We start from the raw sequence: 26005 nt of genomic DNA, 5'->3' as shown, positions 1-26005 counted from the left end.
CTTTGCATTTGAGGACCTTTTCTAGTTCTCTCATAGCTGCCCTCCCCAGTCCTAGCCTTCTTCTGATTTCTCGACTATTGTCTCCATTTTGGTTAATGACTGTGCTGAGGTATTGATCATCCTTGACAAGTTCAATGTCAGGTCCACATTAAATATCCATTTTGATTTTGAAGTGTCTTTCTATTGCTTCTTTTCTTTCTTATATTGTATTTCATTGCATTACGATTTGAATTCTACTGAAGGCAAATTGCAAAAACTACAAAAATCCGGGAGAAAGAAAAGAGGCAGTGAAAGATTCACTTGAAGGTCCTACGACATCTCTGGCACCGTACGTGACAATTGCCGCAACAGGCAGAAAAAACATTAAATGGTCTGCCAGGGCATCAGCAATTTTTCAGTGGTTCATGGGGGAGTTTGATCTAGAGGAGACCATGTTGACTATCCCTGGGCCAGATGGTCAGATATTGCTGTCTCTAACTGTTGTCGTGCTTATGAAACTAGCATCCTCAAGGGCTTCACTCTGTAGTGGCTTCCCCCGTGTGAAAACAACAGCAGCCATTGTGACAATTAACCCTTGCCCTCTTCATGGAATCAGAAGAATGCGTGGGAGCATCAAGGAGGTAGGTGTGGGTGGGTTTTTGAGTAGTCTGGGGGTGGTGCAGGTATGTAGCCTGGTTTAAAACCTTGGCAGGTTATAGGACTAAACCATTAAGACAGAATGATCCAAAGGTGCTGTAAAAGATTTGCTTTTATTTTATTTGATAGCATGTCAGGTGTTCTGCTCTATGCCTGAAGCTGTTTTGCTTTTGCAGAGACCAGTGCCTTTTTCTCAACTTCTTTTCAGAGGACCAGAGCTGCACCAATCAGGGTAGGGGGCTAATATATTTTTAAAAAGCTGAATTTGCTCTCTGCCTCAAAGTACGTTGCGTATTGAAGAAAACACCTTCACATACGGAAACCCAAAGGAAATGCTAAATGGTTGATGGCAACTCTATTTTAAGCACATTTAACTCTTGTGGGTCCTAAATCGTGTGCCCCACTTTCTTGAAGGGAAGGTCCATTGGGTACAGACGATGTCCCAGGGGACACCGTGAATGTCACCAGCCATCTCTGGGGGAAAATGTCACCCTGGTTGTTATGATTTAAAATTTTGCAGACTTTGTGTTTTGAAAAAGAGGTGCTCCCAACTTGTTTAATGTTACAACCCCCCTCCCCCACAAATTGGACAGACCCTCCTGAAAATATTGACGACGTCTGTGATTACTTCTGTTGTTTGATTGCAATGTCTGTGATTAAAAGGGGGGGGGGAAACCCTGACAAAACTAAACACGGAACATTTACCACCAAAGTTAAACCCACTAATCTTATGGCTTGTTTGATTTGCTGGTTCTTACCGAAGAACGGATTCACCAATTAATTTGTGTGAGTGTATACACGTGCATCCAGGGTGGAAGAATCATCCGAAGGCTTTGGGTTATATCCAACTCAGAGTGGACCCATTGAAATGAATGGACCTAAATTAATCATGTCCATTGCTTGCAGTGGGTTTAAGCTGGACTTAGAGACAACCATTTGCAAATGATCTCTCTGTACGCTGTACATCCTTGGTTATATATCTCTTTCTCTTTATTTATATACATAGATCTATATTTTCATAGCTGATTTTCAAATGCCTTCCCTTGCCACGATTGCGTTTCGAGTGCTTTTCCATTCAGGCATTCTGCACAAGACACTCAACCCATGAACTTCCAGTTGTCTCTTCTGCAGCAAGAGGGTTTCTTCTTTTTTGTTTTGCCTTTAAAATTAAGATCAGAGTGTGCTTGTGACGTAGCTGTATGTGTTCGTAAATTACACCCAAATAATTTTAAAGAGGGGAACCCTCTTCGTTCACAAAATTTGTCTCAATGCAATGATGTTGAGGGGGTGTTTTATATAAAATTCTGTGCCCAGGTGGGTCCAGCATTTTACACTGGGAAAAGCACATTCTTGTTGTGCATAAATTATGCAAATTGGCATATTTGTTTCCCTCAGCTTGCATAATTTATTGTGGTTTTGCTTGTGGGGGTGGGTGGGACAAAGACCTACATTTGTCTTTTTTTCTATCCAATATTACTCCTACTCAGAATAGACCCACTGACATTAATGGGCCTAAAGTTAGTCATGTCCACGCATTTCCATGGATCTACTCTGTGCAGGACTCAGTTGGCGATAACCCTTTCTTTCCTCTGAATGCTGAAAATCTTACTAATCTCTGAAGCCAGAGGTGGTGTTCACTTGGCCTTTCCCTCCCATAACCATATATTCATAGCCTTGAGGACTAGGAACTTACTCCCCAGACTGAATTTTATGCCCACTTAACCATGTTTTGTGCTCCTGTGAAATTGCAGCATACACAATATTATATACAGGAGTGGATGTGGGTGGTGGTGGTAATGTATTACAAGTTACGTTAACCTCCACCAGGACTAGAGTTTTGTCGAGCGTATAGTTTATCATGTTATCTAAAATAGAGAGGAAGAATTAGGGATAAAGATAGGAAAGCCCTAATAACAGTTTTAAAAAAAAAGATATCCAGACTCAATATTTGTTGTTAAACATGGCAAAACACAGATCCTTCTGCATTACGTCTTGTTAAGTTTTGACACCTTTTTGTTGTTGTTTAAATGTTTCCTATTTCAAACTTTTTGTGGAATGCGGAAAAAAACATCATTGGTCGGGCAGGAAGGGGGTAACCAAAGTGAGGATTCGCAAAGCCACTTAATGAGGAAAGGAGACTGAACTCCCAATCGTAGAAGGGCACCTGCGCTATACAAATTGCTCTTTACACACATAATGAGGATTTGGGGTGTGTGTGTTTGTCTGGGTCATTTTGTGCGATTGTAATGTAGCCTATAGTCAGCATCGCAGCTATTGCTCCACCCACTTTCCCCTCTGGCACGGCCCATCTCTGGAATACGGCCCATCTCTGGAATACGGCCCCTGGAAGCATGTCTACGAAGGAATGTGGCCCCCATCTCTGTTTTAACAGCTCCTCAGCCTTCCTGCTTATTAATACCTTGAGAGCCCCAATTCTCCCTGGCAAGCCTGGTTCTCCCAGGTGCTTCATCATTGTGGCCTTAATACCCCCTTCCCTCCAGTTTCCCTGGATTGGACATTAGCCTAACGGGCCTTATTTCATGGTGTTACATCGACTGCTAAAATGCAAGCCAGGAGCAGGATGGAAGCAGTCCAGCGCCGGAGAGAAATTGCCCCTCTGCATCCGGACACGCTATGACTTACGCGGTAGCCTGTTAGCACTGCATTTTCCTGCCAGCTGGCTGAATGCGAAGAGGTGGAGAAAACGAGCATATCCATCACAAACCCAGTGTACCTTTGACATGGGATAGCATCGCATCCCTGAGATGGACTAATTGGTTTTTTCTCCCTCTCTCCCTTCCCCATCACCTCTCACCCATGCCATCGATCACACACTCGCCTTTTGCTCGGGGTAAACCTGGAGATAAAAAGATTGGCAATCTGTTCTAGCCGGTGCCAGGAAGACAAAGCCAGAGGCCTGTCGGTTCGGACAGATCTCTTGTGTATTTTGGGGGGGGAGTGGGGGCTGCAACTTTTAATCAATGGCCAGAGAAGGGAGACTCACGGGCTCCCCACTGGAGAGCTGCTGCCAGTCAGTGCAGAAAATGCTGAGCTAGACTGACCAGTGTTAAGAGTTTTTGACAGATATATATCGCAGTGACGTGCAGAAACAACTGGTCTTTTAAGTGTGGTAGTTGAAAGAATGAAGAAACTGAAGGTTTATTGCTAGAAAGAGGTCAAGTCATACATGCTGAAGCAGCCATGAGGCTTCTACTCAAGGAGCCATCACTACCTAAGGGAGGAAGAGAAGGAACAAAGCCAGCAAATGCAACAAATATTTTAAAGGAATCAACAGAGGGAAGAACAAATTGCCTGTCTACCCTCCTCACAACTGGTTCAGGTTGCTTGTAACACACATTGGTCCTTTACTTCCAACAGGGAGCATGTCAGGGGAATGGCTTTTGGAGCCTCCTCAAACCCATCCCAGAACACACCCCTCCCTAATCAGCTGGAGTAGGGAACCTTCAGCTGAATGTGGCCCTCCACACCTGCCCATTTGGCCCTTGGGACTCTCTCCAAGCCACACCCCTCATCAGCCCTAAGTGCTTTTGCCTTGCTCAGATGCATCCTGGGAACCATGACATCTCTTGGAGGAAGGAAAGGGTGCATGTAGAAACATGCCTTTGTACAAACTCACTGTACAAATTTAAGAGCCATCACAATGGTTGCTCCGCCCACTTTCACCCCCACCGCACACTGCTATGTGGCCCCCAGGTAGTTGCTCAGAAGTGAATGCGGCCCCTGGAAGACGTTTCCCGGTCCTTGTGCTCCAGTTTGTCAATGTATTGGTACCCCACCCTTCAGCCAAAAAAGCTCCCAGTGTGGCTTACATACAATTAATTAAAGTAAGAGGATGCCTGCAAGCAGGCTTGCAATCTAGACAACATGATCCACAAGGGGAAAGGGACAAGGAGGGGAAAAAGCAAGCTCAGACACCAATTCTGAAATAGCAGTGCTTATAACGGCCAGCTGCCCAGAAATAGTTCACTGGCAGGAAGTACCTGATAGAGCTGGTCTTACAGCAGAGCTTTTTAAAAATATCCAACCCAGTCCTACTTAGAGGAGACCCATTCAAATTAACAGGCCCAAGCATGTCCATTAACTTCCAGGGGTCTACTGTGACTAGCAGTGAATACAGGCCACTATGCTGTGCCCGCACCATACATTTAAAATGCATTATTTCCCCGCAAAGAATCCCGTGAATTGTAGTTCACCTGCCATAGTTCCTAGCACCCGTAACAATCTATAGTTCCCAGGATTCTTCGGTGTACACAGCCTATGACAGATGCAAGTCAACCGCTTCAGAACAGAGCGGAACTTTTAAACGTTTTGTCTTTGTGAAACAAATGCGCAACCCTACGAGATTAGCGCGGGCAAACGTTCCTCTTTCGGAACAGAGCGTTTTCCTTGCCAGCTGCCCTCCACGCTCGCTTCTGAAGCTCCTGTCAAGGCTGGCTTTCTCAAAGCAGTCCAACGCTTCTCAGCAAAATGATCACGGTGGCAAAGCCTGCCACTTTATGCAAGAGTCTGAAATTTCAGGCCACATGTATGTGTATGTGTGTCAAGGGACATCCAAAAATATTTGCACGGCGCAAGCAGGGAGGAGCGTGCTTTTCTTCCTCAGGAGCTCTGGGTTCAAGCATTCAACTCCACGTGGAAAAGTTGGTTTTTTTTTACGTACTTAGCGCACAAACAGCTGCCCGAGCCATCAGTCCAGAGAGGTTTAACTCCCATCTCTCTTGACAAAGCCACGCATCAACAGCTTCGCCAGTTAAAAACATCCCTGCTGGATCAGATCAGAAGTCTAGTCCAGCGTTCTGCTTTTCAGAGGCTTCCGAGAAAGCCACAAGCAGGGCATTAAACACTGGAAGATTCAGGTCAGACAACAAGGACTTCGTCACACAGCACACAGTTAAACGGTGGAATTTGCTTCCATGGGAGGCTGTGACAGTGACAAACTTGGATGGCTTTAAAAGAAGATGAGACTAATTCATGGATGATCAAGCCATCAATGGCTACTATCCCTCTGTTGTGGCAGATAGGATGCCTCTGAATACACATTTCAGCATCATCTGGAGGGCCAAAGGTTCCCCACGCCTGATTACTATGATTATTTACATTTATCAATTGCTTTCCCCCCCCACAAAAGTGAAACTCAAAGCGACTTACAAAAACAAACGTTAAAAACAAGAATGAGGAGGGCTTTGTGCATACCATGGACTGCAGAAAAGACAAATAATTGGGTGTTAGAACAAACTAAATCAGAACTATCACTAGAAGCTAAAATGATGAAACTGAGGTTATCATACTTTGGACACATCATGAGAAGACATGATTCACTAGAACAGACAATAATGCTGGGGGAAAGAGAAGAGAGTAGAAAAAGAGGAAGGCCAAACAAGAGATGGATTGATTCCATAAAGGAAGCCACAGACCTGAACTTACAAGATCTGAACAGGGTGGTTCACGACAGATGGTACTGGTGGTTGCCGATTCATAGGATTGCTATAAGCCGTAATAGACTTGAAGGCACATAACATGTAACAGAACAGATCCAAGTCAACCCCACCCGACTAAAAGGCTATCAAGGGCTATCAGTGGCTACTAGCCATGATAACTATGTTTTCCCCACCTCAGAACTACAGTTCCCAGAGTTCCCTGGGAAGAAAGAAACCACTCTGAGAACTGCAGCTCTGTGAGGGGAATAAGGGGTCTCCTAACACCTCTTGGCACCCTTCGCAAACTACCCTTCCCAGGATTCTTTTGGGGGAAGCCGTGACTGTTTAACGTGGAGTAACAGCAGAATAAATGCATGCTGTAAATTTGGTCCATGAAGTGGCTCATGGTGGTCGTGTTCAGAAGAAATAATTGCACAAAAAAACAAATGGGGAGGAGGTTGGTTTGCCGTTTGGGGCAAAGGGAACTTTGTTTTTTTAATGTATTGATTTCTCTTCTCCTTTGATACATACATATACACACACACACACACAGTCACTCCAGGCGTCACCCTGGGATATTAAACCCCCCCAAGAAAGTGGATTCTGACGTGCAGAAGCTTGGCCCTCTCCTTCACCAGCGTGACGCCATGTTCTCCTTGACATGATTCCAGTCAGACCGTCGCCTCGAGGCAAGAGACCCGTTCCCCCATCATCCTTTGCTTCACATCACAGTGGTCTGGCGTGTTCCCCCCCTTCTGCTTCTTCTCCACCCCCCCCCCGTCCCCTTCCTACCCCACCCCCAAAGCCTTCTCATAGGGCCTTCCCCAGGGTAAGAGGCAACGATTGGCTCTTGCCTGGCTCCACCCCCTCAGCTTTTAACCACTCCATTTTCTGCTTGTGCTGCTGGACGGCGTCGGCCACCCGGGCGTCGATCATGGCTTCGGACAGGACGCCGTCCTCCGAGGCGTAGGCTGCGGCCTGAAGAGGGGAAAGAGAGAGAGAGAGAGAGAGAAAATTCAACCTGGTTTGGGTTTAATTAAATTCAACTAAATTAAACCTTGTAAGACACCGTGTTGGGGGGAAAAAGCTTTCTAGGAGGCATCGATAAACAGGCTCTCTTAACGCTCATGTTTGTTGCAAGATCCTGACCCGAAAAGGCATTTTAAATGGAGACTCTAGAGGAGGGGTGGCCCTCCAGGCCACTCTGCCTGGCCCTCGGGACTCTCTCCAGCCCTGCTCTGCACCTGCCTTGAGTGTTTTTGCCTGGCTGGAACATGTCCTTGCACTCGGATCGTGCCTCCAGAGAGCTTCGGCTATGGGGCAGTATATAAATGCAATCAATCAATCAATCTTGCTTCACTGGATGGAGGATAGAGAGGGGTGTGCAAGTGGGTGTGGAAAACTAGCTTACTGTGCAAAAAGCAACAATATCATGCTCTGGCCCCACCCGCCACTGACACATGGCCCTCGCAAGGTTGTCCAGAAAGAAATTTGGCCCTTGGCCTGAAAAAGTTTCTCCTACTCTAAGCTAACATTGCCTGTGTTCTCTGAGAATGGAATCGTATGTAGGCAGAAACGCTACCGTCCAAGAACACGAGGGAGATAGCAACAGGATTGTGGAGAAGGAGGGAGGGAAGGTTTGCAGCAATACAAAAATAAATAAGAAAAAATAAAGCCCTAAGGGGTGGGAACCCCGCAAACAACCCATTGAGGACTATACTCAGTGGGCTTCGAATCCCGACTGATCGTGGGGAGGAAAAAACTCCCCAGAAAACCAGAGAGGAAGAATGGAATGGAGTACAATGGAAAAGGGCACGGCTGGCAGGAAACCGGGACAGGAGCACTTCACACTGCAACATTTTGGCTTTGTCTCCTAGAGGCCTGACACTTCAATGATACTTAGGATCCCTTGTCTTGTAAGAGGCCTTCACTGGGTTGAGTCTCACAACTGAGAACAGCCTTTAGCAGGCACAAAGCTTTCCCCAGATGCCGTCGCTAATGCGATGCTTGTTTGGAGCCAGAAAATGCAGGAAACTCCCGTGCGAGATGGGGCTTGGCGTCAGGAAAAAGCCAGTGTTTCTACACTACTGGTCGGGCTCTTTCCCTTTGACATAGTTGTTTTGGGGAGGGGGGTGCAAAGGTGCAGACCTCATCCCCGACCTCCCAGCCTGACTGCAAATTTTTATTGTGAAGGCTCCAGCTGGGGCTACGCGATTCACGCCTGGCTGGTTCTCTCAATGACTTTCTAAAAATAGACCTGCCTGGGGCCACAACTGTCAAGAACAGAGTGGGAGAATGGAGCTGCCCCTTCCTGGAGAAGCTGTAATTTCCTTGAAATTGGACAATCGGGTTTTGCACTTTCGTTTTAGATGCAAACACCCTGCCACTCTGGGACAGACTGCACCTCTCACCAAGAACTGACAGCCAGGTTCTGGATCTGCTTAGCCTGTCACTTTCACACATCCTCCAGGTCCCCACACAAACTTTTATCTTCCCAATCATGAGGACAAGAAACTTGTCCCTTAAAAAAAAAAAGCGGAGTTTTTGAGAAAGCTTGAATTCTGTATGGTATGGAGCAACTGCAGGAACACAGAACTGTCAAAAAAACGCAAGACAAGTCCTGCTGGGTCAGCTCTGAGGCCCATCTAGTCCAGCATCCTGTTCTCGCAGCGGCCAACCAGATGCCTACGGGAAGCACGAAGAGCAGGCCCTGAAGGCAACAGCGACTCTCCCCACTTGCGATTCCTAGCGACTGGGATTCAGAGGCATTGCAGCAAGCAGCCCATGAAAGCCTCATCTTCCAATGAATCTGTCCAATCTCCTTTTAAAGCCACCCAATTTGGTGGCCATCACTAACCCATGCAATTATTTGCATGATTTTTCTTTCCTGCCTATTTAATTCTGGGAGGAGCACAAAGACGCACTCCTCCCCCCACTGGAAACCTTACTCAGCCCCCTGTTCAGCTTCCAAGATCCCCCAGGAGCTGCCTGCAGACTTTCAAGCATCTCTTTGCAAACCTCATAAGGTCTACAAACTTGCCTTTTCAAAACGACATGAAGTATTCGGGAAAAAGCTAGATCTTCCTGATCTAGTATTCCTTTTTGTGTGTGTACTCCAGTGGAATTGATCACGCCTTGGGCATAAAAGTCTTTAATATTTGGCCTGGATTTGCAAAGGAGGTTGAAAGGCCAGCCTGACTTAACAGTTATGGCTTGGCGACGTCTTACGGAAAAAAAGGGATTTTGGGTGTGCCAAACTCTTGCATGGGATCAGTCTGTTACTATTATTTAATTCTTTTATGAAGTGTTTCCCTACGAGGCATCCCGAAGCAATTAACACACACGCTTCTATACAAAACATATATTAAAACAGTTAAAAAGCAAATTTTATATAAACAGCAACCTATATATTATTTCAGTGATAAACCAAATCCCAAAAAGGATCCAGAGCAAGCTTGTGTGAAGTGCTGTTTGATGCTTTTATAGCCATCCATCCGGTTTATACAACAACAGCACATACAGAAAAATCCATTAAACCCAAGAGATACCATCTGGCACCTGTCATTTCTACGCAGGCAAGCCTAACTGAGAACTGTGCCTCTTCACCTTTCAAAACCAAGAACACTCCAGATGACGGATGGAGAACCTGTGGCACCCCTGATGCTGCTGAACGATAACTCCCATCAGCCCCGCCAGCATGCCTAATGATTGGGGATGATGGGAGTTCAGCAATACCTAGAGGACCGCCGGCTCTCCACACCAGCCCTCGACAGACAAAGCTTGCAACATACTGACCGTGGCAACCTTGAGATTAGTAGCTGGTGTGGGGAATGTGGTTGCCTTGTAATGTTTTTACATGTTCCACATGTGTCAAATGGTCTTTGTTTTTAAATCAGGGGTGCCCAAACTGTGGTCTGTGGACCACCAGGGGTCCATGGCAAATGGAGAATATTTAATTTATTGATTGATTGATATCCCACCCTTCCTCCCAGCCTTGATATCCCACCCTTCCTCCCTGGAAAGAAATTTATTGTTCCTCTGTTAAAAACAATGTCTGGCAGAAGTATCTGAGAAAATATTAATTCTGCTATCTGATAATGATCCACACAATACCAGGCAAGTGGCTTTCTTTGCTCTTGCAGCCAAGAAGGTCAGAGCAAAGTTCCTAAGATCTATCGCTACCAATTATGAAGGTGATGGTTTCCTTTAAGCTTACCTTTGTTTTAAACTAATTGTAATAACCTATGGTTTATACAAATAAAACTAATGTAATGTCTGTATCCTGGCTTCCACCAAGAGAATCAGACACGAGACTCTCAGCTCAGTTATTGCCAAGGGCTTTAATCTACAAGTCAGCACACAACACTGATCAGGATGCACCTTACAAAATCTAGCATCACTACAAGGCATGAATTGGCACGGCTACTCAAGCGAAGATCTTGCAATACTTGACACAATTAAAGAATTTTTTTAAAAAAGAAATCAACAGACTTCAGTCACGTTCATCAATTTCAATGGGTTGCACCCAAGCAAGTTCTACTCAGAGCAGATCCGTCGAAATCAATGGACCTAAGCTAGTCGTGTCCCTTCATTTCAAATGGGTCTACTTTGAGCAGGACTAACACTGGATACAACCCAAAGGGCTTAGAGTAGGACTTAAGATTCATACTGTGATGCCTATGGGGGGGGGAAGAATGCTGTGGTGTGGATGATAGTGAATCGAACTAACTAACGGGATTAGAAATATGAACTCGAGGTGACTTAAGCAGCACACCCTTGGGATTAGCTCAAAGGTGCACTGAGGGGGTGCAGCCCTCTCCTTTGCCTCCGACCACAGGAAGGTTTGAAAAATTGCTCCCATTAAATTGTTTGGCTCCAGCAGAGATCGTTGCGGCTCATTGTCCTGAAGCATTGGGTAAACAGGTTGTGAACTTTCATTCCTGATTAGACTTAAAAAGGAAAAAGCACAGCAATGCCTTTCTCAAAACAGGCTGAGGAGGGCGAGGAGTTTATAAAACAAGATTTTGGGGTGCAGGTGGTGAAGAGAAAAAGGAATCTTAAAATACCTCCACAAGGCATCAGTTTGTGACCCAGATTGCTTGGAGGCGCGCCCTCTGACCATCATAAAATTTCAGCCCAGTTGAACGGCAGGCAAAGCAAACCTGGCTACAAGCTCCCAGACACAAGAGGCTACGCTCCGTCACCACAAGCACATGTTGTGGTGGCTTGCAGCTGACGGATGAGGTTTTATTGAGGAAACGGTACTCTGCATGCAAAGCAGGCCGCTTTGGAAGCTGCTTGTCTTTTTATCACCCCCATCCCCTACAGACAGCAACCAGAGCGGTGGGTTCTGGGCCGAGGCACCAGGACAGGAACGATTCAACCCTTCGAGAAAGGAGTCAACAGCTGTTTCTGGCAGCCACCTGGAAATCGGCCCCAAGGGACCGGATGTGCCAAAGCAGCTAAAACGATGCATCTTTTAAATGGGTCAGCCAATGCAGGTGTCTAACAAGCATGCAGGCTGCACAGAACTCTTAAGTGGAAAACTAACAAGGTTGCAGATGAGAGATGGCAGCACCAGCCCTGCCTGGGATTTGTTTTGTTTTTACTTTACTTTTTACTTCTGTTTTGTTTTATTTACTTAATTAAATACTTTATTTAAGTATTTGTACACCGCCCACTCGTAGGAAATGTTACACGCTGGCGTCCAAGATAGAAACATAGTTCTACAAGAGCATCAGTTTTTTTTAAAAAATCAACAGCATATTGATAAAAACTGACTGGTAAAAAATTCACATTCCAAATGCCCAACTAAACATTTGGTGTCGCCATGCCATGCTGTGGAACGCTCTTCCGGCAGAGATGCAGCAGGCACCCTCCCCTTTGACTTTCAGTCCTCTCTCTTGAAGACCTGTTCATGCTGACAGGCCTTTGCAGCTTTTTAATTTTTTGATTAGCCAGCAGCTTTAATGGTTACCTGTATTGTTTTTAATGGTGCTCTACAATGCCTGTTTATTTCTGACATTTATACCCCATCTTTCCTCCAAGGAGCTCAAGGTGGCATACAAGATTCTCCCCTCCCCCATTTTATCCTCACAACCACCCTGTGAGGTAGGTTAGGCTGAGAGACAGTGACTGGCCCAAGGTCACCCAGTGAACTTCATGCCTGAGCAGGGATGCCATACACCATCCTGATATCTTATGACAAGGTGGTATGGAAAGACTTTTATAAATAAAAAATATATATAGTGTTAAAAAGACGTCTAAAAAGAAAGAAGGGTTGGCTCCTGCCAAACTTCTAGTGGCAAGGAGTTCCACAGGACAGAGCCTGACATACAAAAGGCCAACTGAGGCCAATATTTGTTTTAATGTTTTTAGTTACTGTAAACTGCCCAGAGAGCTTCGGCTATGGGGAGGTATACAAATACAATAAATAAACTGAATGTCGGGGGCATGGGAAAGGGGGAGGAAGCACCAGAAGTGGTACTTGGCTCGTTCCTGTGTGGAATTTTATTTATTTTCCTATAATTATATCCCGCTTTTCATTCAAAAAAAGCCAAAGCAGCGAACGTGGTTCTTATCCACTCCATTTTGTCATCACAACAACCCTGTGAGGAAGGCTGCTGGGAACTATTTCCCTAGACCTCAGCTGTATGCAGTTACAGCTGTAGCCACTGAGCAGGAAAGAACGGCTCTTTCCTTTGTACATCTCATTGTTCTAACTGATATAGAAGGCAACATACACTGTTACAACTGCTCCTAAGACCCTGTAGCCATCCCCTCCCTGGCCACATGTGGGGGATGTTTGTCCCTCCAGATGTTGCTAAACTACAACTCCCATCAGCCCAGCAAACATGACCAATGGGTTGATGGGAGTTGTAGTTCAGCAACATCTAGAGGGCCCAAGGTTTCCCAAACCTGAACTTGGCCATCACTAGCTGAAAACAAACAGCCTCTGGGTGCAGATGAGACCACATTGAAAAACTGGCGCCGTCCTTCTGGAAGACGGCGGGATTTTGGACTCACCTGCCAGGCCACGGCGAGCTGCGAGATCTCTCGGCCGGACATGCCCTTGGTCAGCGTGGCAATCTCCGAACACTTTTCCCCATAGTCAAACTGGGCGAGCTTCAAGCGCCTGAATGTGAAAGAATGCACAAGTTAGCATCAGCACGGCCATCTTGCTTTCACTGTAAGCTGATGAGAAACATTGCTGGTCCATGGAGCTCAATTTTAAGTGCTCTTCAGACACTCCATGGACCACCTGAATGAAGCTTATGGACCACTAGTGGTGCATGGGCTGCAGTTTGGGAACCTCTGTGATATGCCAACGTCCCCAGAACATTCACCAATGATGATGATGATAATAATTTTTACTGACTGTTTGCCCTCGGTGGCCGGCTTCAGGACGTGCTTGTCAAAATACATCCGGACCAGCCTCTCCCTCTCTTCCAAACCTGGCAGCTGGAAGTGAACCATTTCATCTATCCGGTCGTTGATGGCCCAGTCGAACTGTTCTGGCTGGTTGCTCGCTAAAACGAGCATAAACCTGGGCGAAAAGGAGAATGTTGTTTTTCGTCCATGATTTTTTTTAATAGCAGATCGGTTCAATCGGATCCAACCCCCTCTCCCGATCCCCTGTGCTTCAAACACATTGGGTGTGGGATAAACTCAGAACGACTCTGCCAGGGCTCAAAGGCACATTACTAAACAGCCATAAAGCCATTCGACGCTCACCCATTCGTGGCTGTTTAAGAGATGTACGGGACGAAACTAGCGCCTTCGAAAAAGGGCTCTTGGAAGCATCAGCCTTCTTTGCAGAAATCACTGGGTGGCATCCAAGTCCTACACAGGGTAGGCCCACTGAAATGAATGAACCTCAGCTGGCCACGTTTGTTAGCTTCAATGGGCCCACTCTCACCAGCCCTGGATACAAGCCCTTGATTTTTAATTAGACCCGTTAGTTGCTTGTTACACAGAGGTCCCAAAGCATATTAAAATCATAAAACAGAAATTACATTACAATGCCAGCGCACACACATTGCACACGGAGCTGCAGGAACCTTTGGCAGCACACCAATGCAAACCAAATTTAATGTCTCCCCCATTAACCAATTCACACTCTGCTCTTCTGCAGTACCAAAGCACAACGCACACAGAGCGCACCCCGGTGAAGGGTTCATAGCACGATCTTATGTGTATCTAGTCAGAAATGTATACATTCCCAGCACCCTTAAACTACAGTTCCCAGGATGCCTGGGGGGGGGGAGCTGTGACTGTTAAAGTGGTATCACATTGCTTTAAATGGTGTGTATATGACCTTGCCCTATCTGCACTATACAATGAAAGCACTATTGACTTGAAGGCATATAACAACAACAACAACATGCCACATTTAATAGTCATGGCTTCCCACCAAAGAAAGTTTGTTAAAGGTGCTGAAAACTGTTAGGAGGTCCCCTGATCCACCCAAAGGCCTACAATTCCTAGACTGGTTTAGCAATCAATTCCTCTATACCAGTGTTTCCCAAACCTTTTATATTTTGTTGTTGTTGGACTACAACTCCCATCAGCCCCACCCAGCATGGCCAATGGTCAGGAATTATGGGAACTGTAGTCCAGCAACAAAAAAAATAAAAAAGTTTGGGAAACACTGCTCTATGCAGGCAAAACTCTGGGAACCATAGCCCTGGGAATAGGGGTCTCCCAACAACTCTCAGCACCCTCACCAAACTAGTCCCCAGGATTCTTTAGGGGAACCCATGACTGTTTAGAAGTGGTAAAACACTGCTTTAAATGTATAGTGTAGATGGGGCCTTGGTCTCAGGTAGGTGTGGGGAATCTTTGGCCCAACAGATGCTGCTGAACTACAACTCCCATCAACCCCGGCCAATGGCCAAGCTCACTGGAGCTGATGGGAGTTGTAGTTCAGCAACATCTGGAGGGCCAAATGTTCCTCCACCCCAGGTCTAAGGGAACTACTTCTATTGCTATTTTCTTACCCTCAACATCCAACTCTCTGCCATGTTTAAAATTTATATATATGTGCCAGTTCACTTCAGATTTGCTCCTCAAATCAGATAAAAATCCCAAAGAGCAAAACAAAAACAGGACTTAGGCTACGTGGTGGTGTAACCAAACTTTATAAGCACAAAAAAGCCATTAAAAAACGTGTGTGTGAGCCGTCCCCTGGTTTGAGCTCCTGAGGGACTCTTGACTAGGAACCTGGCAGCCATTTTGGCAGACGAGGAGGTGGCAGCCATTTTGGAAGACAACCAGTTGCTCCGGGAAACAGTAATTGCAAACATCCAGGATTCAATATTCTTGAAGGGTTTTGTTAGAAGCATAGAAATTGGCCATATAAAAGCACACATTTTTTTCCTGACAGAAGGTAGAATCGCCTGTTAACCGTTTCCTGAGGGGCTCATTACTGGCGGATTCGCATTCGTGACTGCGGTGTCGAGCGACTGGAGTCAATTTCTTACACGGTCTGCAAAACATCCCCTTATCAGGGGACGCCACAATTAGTCTCTAAAGGAACATATGCACCAATCAATGGAAAGAGCTGGATTTTTCCAGAATAATTTGCTGGGGGGAAAAGACATCACAGGAGGCTAACTAGAGTCAGGCCCGGATGTGCAATTAGATAGGACTGTGGGCCAATAAAGAGTTCTTAGATCTGGTGCAGAAACATCCGAGATAATGCTGCATTTCATTTTTTGTTTTAAAAAGACGACCCCTTGTATATGTGGAAGCGGGTTGGTTATGCTTAGCGAGGTTCAGAATCCAAAGGTAAAGCGCAAAACCACATAGCTGGAAGTAGGTGGAGCAGGCATTTTTCAGACAGAGGGCCACTTTCCCTTCAGGGCAACCTTCTGAGGGCCACATGCCAGCAGTGGGCAGAGCCAGATGCAAAAGTGAGCAGAACAACAGATGCGCAGGCTAGTTTCACCACACGCCCACACACCACTCTCCAAACCAGGCAAGCAACAGGCAGGAACAGAGCTTCAAGGACACTTTCCTATGTTCCTTACTTGTTGCTGTGCTGTCCCGTCCTGTGCAAGAAAGCATTCAACGTCGCTCGCAGATCTTCGCTGATTTTTTCCTGCAGGGAGAAGGGGGTAGGAAAAAAAAAAGCGACATCGCACACCCTCTCAGGGATAAGAGACCAGTCTACAGCACGTCTGGGGAGCCATTGGCCCAACAGATGTTACTGAGGTACAGCTCCCATCGTTCCGGGCCACTGGCCACGCTTGCTGGGACCGATGGGAGTTGTAATCCAGCAATATCTAGAGGGCCAGATCTGGTCAAACGAAAAAGTTCAGTTCGCTGGGGTGTTCTCATTAAAGGGTGGCTTGCCTGAGGGTTCCCTAAAGAGCAGATAAAGACTCCTCAATTTACAGCTCACGTGATACAGGCGTACGTAGACACGTGGTCTGAAATGACGATTATGTTTGTAAGTAACCAGCAATGGCCAAACAGGACCTTCGAGGGACCTAGTTGTATTCTAGAGCAGGGATGAGGAACCAGGTGGCCACTGGACGTTGCTGGACTGCGATGTCCATCATCCCTGATCACTAGGCCATGGTGCCTGGGGCTGGAAAGGGTAAAGGCGGTGGCCGTGGGCTTTATGACTGGTCTTGCGGTACCAGGGGTGTAGTTGTCCAGGGTCACGGGATCTTAGACCCCTTACTTTTGGGGGAGCAGGGTCCCTATGTCTCCAGCATCCTATGAGCCAATCAGCATGAAAGGGGAGTGTTAGCCACTGATAAGAGTCTTCTAACATGCTTCCTTGTCCTTTCCTACTGACTGGAGCCAATCCGAGTGAAAGGAGGTGAGTCAGCCACTGAGAAGACTCTTCTCAGCAGTTAACACACTTCTCTTTCATACTTATTGGCTCCAGGGGATGTCTGTTGTTGTGGGAGAAGGAGCTCATTCTCAAGCCAGCAGCAAAAAAGGGGGGAGGGGGTGTGGCTGTGACTAACATGAAGAGACCCTGCACTTCTGAATTTGTCTACTGTGTAGTACACACACGCACACCAACACGTCTAATTTATCCTTTCAGTCCCAGCCACGATGAGGGTGGAAGTTGTTAACGGTCAGTTAGCTGGGTGAGAGGTCAGAGGGGAGAGCAACTGGACGTGTTTTTTGTTGTTATATGCCTTCAAGTCAATTTCGACTTATGCGACCCTATGCATCTTTTTTGGATATATCCATAGGGTTCTCATGGTAAGAGGTGTTCAGTGGTGGTTTACCATTGCCTTCCACCCGGTATTCCCACGTGATCTCCCATCCAAGTACTAACCAGGCCTGACCCTGCTTAGCTTACGAGATCAGACAAGATCAGGCGTGTTCAGGGTAGTGGAGCCATAGGGACTTGTTTTTACACAACCTGAAATGTCTGTCTATTTTTATCTCCCCTGGCCCCTCGGGTATATTTCTATTTTAATTTGCTATTTTATTTCATTGTTCCCTGATCTGGGATTCTGAAATATTCAATGAAAAATTGGATTATACAAACTCAATAATAAATTAGAAGTGTGGCTATTTTTCTGTATATTTATATGCTAATTGTTGTTACGTTTCATCATTCCCCGCTTGGGAACTGAAATATGGAATGAAATGTGGGTTGCAAACCCTCAGTGATAATTAACTAAATGTGCCCAGTGTGCGGTGCAACTGAGAAAGGGGTGCAGAGCATTTACCGTCGCCCTCTTCCGCAGGAACGCATCCGCTTCGTCCACGAACAGCAAGAGGCTGGGAAAGAAAAAGGAAGATGCTGAGTGAGTTGCAGAGGACCAGTGGTAGGGGTCAGGCGAAGGACCGCCCGAATGGGCCCACCCGCCTTGCAGGGAAGTGGAACTGCTGCCACCAATCGAGGATGGTGCACTATGACTGCTGCTCTGTTCTGGGGCAGCACTAGGACATCCACCTTCTCACTCTCTCTTGGAAACATCTACTTCCTGCTGTGTTTGGCATATTGATATGGGGAGCATTGCACCACCCCATCGAACTACCCCTCTGGTCCACTGACAGCTAGCAGGTGTAGCTATGGGACGTCCTTCCTCTGCCATTGACTGCTTGAGAGATTCCCAAGTTTAGAAAAAAAAGGTGTGCTGGGCAACAGGGGGTACGCACTGATTGAGAAACACAAGCCCAAGCCTCCCTCTAGCACACAGGTGGTGTTTTGGATCCAGGCCTCAGTTTGCAGGGGACATAGACTCAGCTAATGCCCAATGAAAAGTGAGCATGCACCTTGGAACGCACCCCATAATCCTAAGCAACATGTGGTGTGTACGATTTTGGCCTGTAGAGGGAGGCTGCCAGTTCCACCCTAGGAAGAGGGGCGGATGGTTAAACCACTCTGGGAAGGGAATGGGGGCGGTCTCCTAACAACTCTCAGCACCCCTTAAACTACAGTTCCCAGGATTCTTTTGGGGAAGCCATGACTATTTAAGAGAGGTATGAGAGTGCTTTAAACATCTAGTGCGGATGGCGCCCCAGAGGTCTCTCTCTTTTTTCTTAAAGAGAAGTCACTCACAAAGCTACAGCAGGCTGCCTTGTCATGTCGTGGGGTCTGCATTTCAGCCAGCATGACCTGTTTCCCCCACAAGAGACCACGAGCAAGTGAATAATTTAACAATCCATTTTTAAACGTATCCAGGGTCCCAGTTCCTTGCAATCCCCTTTCTCTCTCTCTCTCTAGGCTTGCAAAAATAAAAAGGCATACCACCAAAGCCACAAAACCCCTCTGCTAAAGGAAGTTAAGCTTTGCAGAGCTCTAAATATTTCATTTTATGCGTGGTTTACCCCCCCTTTCCTATTTTTTTTTTTAAGAAAGAAAAAGGTTGAAAATAGATACATTTTGGTGATGAATGTGGCTGTGTATTGATGTGGACGCAGTGAGCGAATGTCTGTCAGAGCCAATCAAGGGACACATATATCACCAATTAGCTGTGCACAACGCCATCCCTGAACCACCCTCCAACACCTCCCCTACAAAAAATAAAAGAGGACGGCAGCCGAGCAAAACTGAACCCCCAACCTTCTCAATGGATTTTAAGAGGTCTTTGTATGCGGAGGGGGAGAGAGATGAAAAGCCAAGCCATGCCATCATTGCGACTTCTGCATTGATGATTCTTACACGGCAGGGCGGGGGCCAGGGGCAAAAGTGGGCAGAGGAACAAATCTAAATCCAACCTTTCTATGGTAGGCTACCTTTTGCACATGCTCACACGCATAGCCCTCTCTGTCCTCCGCGTAGGCAAAGCAAAAGGCATTTCCAGAGTTCAAGGATACATTCGCCCAGCCAGGCAAAAGTGCTTGTGGGGGAAATCAGGGCCAGCGAGGGGCATGGCATGGGAAGAGCTCCGAGGGCCAGTTAAAGGGGTGTGGAGCGCCTGGCCCTGAGGCTCTCTACCCCTCCAATACAGCCTTTGTTGGGTTTGGGATAAAAGGCATTTCTAGGCCTCAGAATATGAGTTGCTTCAAAGAGAAAGAGTGCTTTCCATCATCTGCTAAGTAATCGGGGGGCCCTTCCGCATGCAAAGGTGGTCTGCTGCTGACTCGTGATCATTTGCAGGAATACCACCTGAGCAAGCACAATCCTAAAGGTCATGGCAGATTTAACACTTCCTTAAACTGGGGGAGGGAGTGCTCAGACAGCCAGGGTCGAATGCGGCCCTCCAGACCTCCCTGACTGGCCCTCTGTATCATCAAGAGGGATACAGCCCGCAGCCAATTGCGTGCGCGCGAATTCTAGAGGGAAATCACGCTAGGTGCAAAAGATACGCGGGCTTCTTGATCCGAGACAGCTGCAGCAAGCAGAGTCAACTCACCCTCTTCGACTCGTGTTTGCCCAGTCAAAGACTTTATGCATGGCAGTAACTCCTTCCCGCCCCATGGGGGCGACGTCGCCACCAGTCATGATGGCATAATCCATGCCAGAATGCATGGCTAATTTCTAGGGAGAAGAAAGAGAGAAGGAAAAGATCGAGCAACAATCAACATTTGTCCTATGGCAGTTACACAGCAACAAACTCCATCTTCTGCAAGATGTATCTGGATTCTCTGGACTTGATTTCACATTCAGCTAGTTTTTTTCACACCTATATACACTAGGGATGGGCAAGAATTCCTTTGAATTTGGGTTTAGCACCGGATTTTTCAATGGTCCGCATATTATCCATCTTTGTGGAGCAATACTGTTTGTTATAAACTTCAGCAGCTTTTCCCTGACGACCGGATTTTTTCTCAAATATATTGTCCTTTCATTGATTTCACTCGCTCTCTGCCATCTACCCCCCCCCCAAATAATCCAAGCTCCAAGCATGGAATAAGTAAGCCAAGTCTATAATAGCGGAGGAGGAGGAGGAAGCTGCGAAGCCACTTTCCTTTCAAAATACTGATAACCCCATTCAAACTATCAACAATTCCTTTCAAACTATCAACAGTTCTTTTCAAAATAGCGACAATATTGATAACTTGGGGGAAGAAAAAAAATCAGACCACTGAACCGATACTGCCTGTTAGGTCACTAGAATTTATTTATTATTAAATGTAAGTATTTATTAAGTTTATATCCTGCCCTTCCTCCTAGAAGGAGCCCAGCAAGCCAAACAAAAACACCCTAAAACAAGAGACTTCAAAACATATTAAGACAAATCATCTTTAAAAAACGTCTACAAAAATAATTCCAACATAGATGCAGACCGGGATAAGACAGACACAGATTGGAATGCTTTTGAAGCGGCACCAGCCAACAGATCCCATCCCTAATATACACTCACCCAATCGGTGCATGTGCTGCATTTCAAGGAACATATAAAAAAAGACATAGGGTTGTATCGTACTCAGAGTAAACCCAATGAAGTTAATGGACATGACTAACTTAGACCCATTAACTTCGAAGAGTCTAAGAGTAGGACTTAGTTGGCTACAACCCATAATGTGATAACGGGCACAGAAAGAGGAAAAAAATGAAATGGACTGCCTTCAAGTCAATCCTGACTTATGGCGACCCTACGAAGAGGGTTTTCATGGTAAGGGGTATTCAGAGGGGGTTTCCCATTGCCGTCCTCCGAGGCTGAGAGGAAATGACTGGCCCAAGGTCACCCAGTGAGCTTCATGGCTGTGTGAGGATTCGAACCCTGGTCTCCCAGGTCGTAGTCCAATGCTCTAACCACTACACCACACTGGCTCTCACAGAAAGAGAACTGCAGCTTTAATTTATTATTATTTTTCAAAAGCAAGTTTCTAGTCTTTATAGCGGTCTAAGCTTCGCTGAAAAGTTTGCTTCCAATGCCTGCTGAAACCTCAGAGGCTGGCGAGGTAGTTGAAGAAAATTTTTAAGCAGTAAAAGGTGGGATTTTAGTAACGTGCTTCTTTAACATCCACTACCTACCTACTTTATCTATCTTTTGGGCCCACCCTATACTTTCGATTGTAAATTGTTTTCACCAATTTTTGTTTTGTATTTTTCTATTTTTGTACCTGCCCTGGGACCTTATGGTGATGAACGTATCCAACAAAACATTAAAACAACGGCCTTTTATTAATCATTTTCATGTTTTGGGGTTTTTAGAGCCGTGGTTCCCAAGAAACACTCCCCCCACCTCCAGTGACCAGATGAAAACCGCTGAGGGCCTCAGCAGACCACTGAATGATTTTTCTGCCTGTAGTAGCAATTGTATTCCCGTAGAATTCAAAGTGCAGTGTGGTAAAATACAGTAAAATAATTAATTAAAAAAGGTAACTAAAAAGCAATACAAAGGTTTAAAGAAATGGATGTGCTGCCTCTCATCTTCAACCACAAATCCAAAGACACACAGCGGAACGGATGACATTCGCAACTGCTGGTGGTGCATGGACCACCGCTTGGGAAGCCCTGCTGCAAATCAAACTACTGCCAAAAATCATGTAACCATAATGACATCAGGACTACCTTGGCAAAGAGAGTCTTTCCGGTCCCTGGGGGGCCGTACATTAGGATGTTCCTGTACAGGCTTCTGTTGTTCCGTGTATTCCGCGTCGCAATGGCAATGTCTCTCACACGCTCCTCCAACTTTGGCTGAAAAAAAAGGGGGGGAAGCACAAGGTTGGGGGATAAAAAATTCTGTGTGGGTCACAGACACTCTACCTGGACAAATGCCCTCTGGATCTGACCAAATTCCCCTCCAGCCCAGTATTCTGTGATCCGTCAGCAACCAGCCAGATACCACCGGAAGCCCACAAGAAGGGTGTGAAGGCAAGAGTCTTTCCGCATCTGTTTCTGTGCGGGTGTGGTATGAAGAACCCGGATGAGTGCAAGGAGCAGTGTGCATGTGCTGGCTTGCGTGCATGCGGCATGAATACCCTGATGTGTGCTGATGCATGCTCTCCACAGCATCACTGCAGCCCTTTTGCAAAATTATTATTTTTTTATTATTATTAAATTTTATTTATACCCCGCCGTTCGGCCAAAGGCCAAGGCGGCTTACAAAGAAAAATAAACACAGGTATAAAAATACAATATAAAAATACAATTTACAAAAATTAAATAACAAATAACACTATAATAACAAATAAAATTAAATAACAAATAACATTATCATTATCAGAAAGAATAACCATTATCATTATCAGAAAGAAACACCCATGGCTCTTTCAACCAGCGGTGGGGAACCTCTGGCCCACTATCAGGCCTCGCCATCTGGCCTGCCTCTCGCCCAAGCCATAGCCACCTGCCCTGCATCCCATGCCAGGAGTGAGGCAGGTAAAGACCAGCAACATCTAGAGGGGCACAGGTTAGCCACACTTGCTTTATATGCATGCATTCCCCCCTTCCCTTTTCTTTTTTTAACTACTCACGCTGAGAACGACTCCTTCGAGGGCATCCTGGGCCGTACTAGTGAGCCTCTTGCCAACCTAGGAAAGGGAGAAAGCAAGTGTCTTATGTGCTGCAGTGGGATGCAGTCATCCGAAGCAAAAGGCACAGAGACAGTTCTCCTTTCAGCTGGTTCGAGCTCAGCGACGCCAACTTGGACGGCTTTAAAAGGGGATTAGCACATTCACAAAGGGGAAGGCAATCAACGGCGACTAGCCACAATAGCTAGATTCTCCCTCCACTGTCAGAGGCAGTATACCCCTGAAGACAAGTTGCTGGGAATCACGAGTGGGGGAGACTTGCTCTCTCACTCTGGTCCTGCTTGCGGGCTTCCCAAGGTGGGTATCCTGTGAGAACAGGATGCTGGACTAGGTGGGCTCCCAATCCGGCTTCAAGGGTCAATATCAATATCAATATTTATTGCGGTCATTGACCAAACATAAATATATACAAGAATATTCCGATATACACAAAAATACATTTATAAAAGCATTGGGTACAATTACTAACATTTTATTTGGCTGAAGTTAAAATTTTCCTAGAGGAAATAACGATGGCACAGTATTTGGCAACAGCTTCAGTTATATGGGATGATCGATCAGCAAGAAGGTAGTTAACATAGAAGGCTTCACTTCTTCCAGGAAGATGTGTAATTAAGGGTTTAATTAGTGGGTATCTGGCTTCAGAGTAATATACACAGTGAAACAATACATGGGTTACTGTCTCAATCTCGCCATCACCACATGGACATTTTCTATCGGCATAAGGTATTTTTTTAAATCTACCTTCCAGAATTGTAGTTGGTAGGCAATTTAATCTTGCCAACGTAAATGCCTTACGATGTTTAGGTAGTGATAGTTTAGATAAATATGGCGTAGAGAATTGTGGGTTAGTATTATATATATGGTTTTTAATCAACATCAAATGTTGTTGTAAATCTATATCTTTAATTCGTAAAAGGATGTGCTCTTTGGCTTTTACGTAGCCCATTGAATGGATTATGGGTATTGAAAATCCCAGATTTGATATTTTTTCAGTAATCATCTTTTCCCATGACGAATGGAAGTTATCTTGTAATATATGAGGCACCAATCCTATTGGGCTAAATACCAACTTAAGCCAAGTGTTAATTCTGAGAGACCATACCCAGGATTCTATAGAAGGAAGTCCCGCTTCCATTCTTAAAATAAAACTAGGAACGCAAGAAGGGACTGCTAATATGGACCTGAGAAAGGTATTTTGGACTACTTCCAAAGATGCAAATTTCTCACTAGTTGATACTTGAGAGCCGTATAACAATTGGGGGATTATTTTTGCTTTAAAGACTTTTATAGCTTAAATGGGAATTTGGCTTCCTTTGTTGTAATAGAAGGATAATAAAGCCTTCATAGACCTTTTTGCGTTGGTAATTGCCTGTTTCGTATGTAAGGCCCATAGTCCAGAGGTTTGAAAAGTCAATCCAAGATATTTAAATGCACTAACTTGATCGATTAACTGATCGTTTATCCTCCAAGCATGTTCAGTTCTTTTATTAGAAAAAACCATTATTTTAGATTTTTCATAATTTATCAGTAAAGATTCATCATGGCAAAATGAGGCTAATGTAGATAATAATCGCCTCAATTCAATAGGAGTTCTTGAAATTAGCACGATGTCGTCTGCATACAGCAATATAGGTCTGGGGCTTTCCACTAGTTTTGGGGGATGAGATGCAATTAATGATAACTTATGTACAATTGGGTCTTCTTACGTTCTTACTCGTCGCTCGTTCCTTGGATGGCCTTCAAAGGTGATTAGCGACGGCTACTAGTCAAAAATGATTCCCGCAACTGGCATTCGGAGGCAGGACTGGAACGCAGCAGCACTCTTCCCACTTGAGTTTCTCAGCAACTGGCATTGAGGGGCATACTGCCTCCGACAGAGGAAGGAGAATGCAGCCATGCCTTTGTTGTGGATGAGGCTATGATTGGCACGTGTGCGATTTCATGGTGCTAGTATGCTGTGTTTAATCCCACGCAGTGCACAGGCTGAGTTGTGCAAGCATTTAAAAATTTTTTTTCTAACAAAGCAGTTACTGCTGTAAGTGTCCCTGTGATAAGCAGTTGCATTTGACAAGACTAAATACCATGTTTAAAACAGATGGAGTTAAGTCATGTCACACCGTTGTGAAGTTGTCACAGAGTTCTTGTACTTTGGTAGATCTAACTAGTTTTGTCTGTTGGGATATTTGCCAGATTGTATGATCATTGCTCCTCATGTGCACCATGTGAGCCTTTTTTCCAAGGGATTATGGGATAGCCTCTGTGTGTGCCGGAGAGGTTGGGTATGTCCAACAGCGGCAAAATATAAAAGTTCCAATCCAAGCCAGAATTTGTTGGAACCTAGTAGCTCCAAGGAGTGGTGAGTTGGGGAATCCTCATTTAAAGCCATCCAAATTGGTGGCTGCCACTACCTTTTGTAGCAACGAGTTCCAGAGTTTAACTATAAGCTGCGTGAAGAAGCTCTGGGATATCCAGGCTCTTGGAAGTTTGTGGGGAAATGGTAAATGGTTGGTTGGGCTAAGCAGATGAAAATAAAAAGGGAAATGGTTCGGGCCGCAGGATGGGAGGCGGATGGTATTGCAGGATTCATTGATCCTGCCTGAGAAGCCAGTGGGCTTACCTTAATGGGATGTTTGAGCACCTCCAGGATGGTGATGCGGGAGGTCTCCCGCACCAATGACGGCTTGCCCAGGCGAGCCTCTATGTACCGACCGGCAACCGCAGTAGCATTCTTGGCGCTGTAGATGCCAACAGCCAGGAGGGTCAACCCAGCCACCTGTCAAAGGAAGGAAGGAGACATCTGTTAGTTATATACAAAGGAAGCTTACAGAAAAAACATTTGATAAGAGGTCCAAAAAATATTTTTAAATCAGACTTTTTATTGGGGGGAGACAAAGTTGAATTTAATACAAACCAAATGAGATACACTTATTATTTCTTGAATTTGGGTTGTATCTGATGTTAATCCTACTCTGAATAGACCCACTGCAACTAATGGATCTTAGTCATGTCCATTAATTAATTGCAGC

General features: G+C 45.6%; 1 protein-coding gene across 1 annotated transcript in view; it reads right to left on the bottom strand.

Moving 5' to 3' along the window:
* Positions 1-6872: 6872 nt before the first annotated feature.
* ATAD3A (ATPase family AAA domain containing 3A) overlaps positions 6873-26005 on the bottom strand; it is a 33560-nt gene continuing 14427 nt past the window's right edge. The window contains exons 8-16 of the mRNA XM_061601389.1: positions 25597-25752; positions 22920-22976; positions 22015-22140; positions 19910-20034; positions 17777-17828; positions 16106-16176; positions 13453-13620; positions 13101-13209; positions 6873-7052 (exon numbers count right to left, since the gene is read on the bottom strand). Coding sequence (XP_061457373.1) covers positions 6885-7052; positions 13101-13209; positions 13453-13620; positions 16106-16176; positions 17777-17828; positions 19910-20034; positions 22015-22140; positions 22920-22976; positions 25597-25752 — 1032 coding nt within the window. The 3' untranslated portion in view covers positions 6873-6884. The remainder of the gene's footprint in view (positions 7053-13100; positions 13210-13452; positions 13621-16105; positions 16177-17776; positions 17829-19909; positions 20035-22014; positions 22141-22919; positions 22977-25596; positions 25753-26005) is intronic.

Source organism: Rhineura floridana, chromosome 18 (genome assembly GCF_030035675.1).
Source record: "Rhineura floridana isolate rRhiFlo1 chromosome 18, rRhiFlo1.hap2, whole genome shotgun sequence".
Taxonomy (NCBI): Eukaryota; Metazoa; Chordata; class Lepidosauria; order Squamata; family Rhineuridae; genus Rhineura; species Rhineura floridana.
This window is presented reverse-complemented; position numbering and strand designations above follow the sequence as displayed.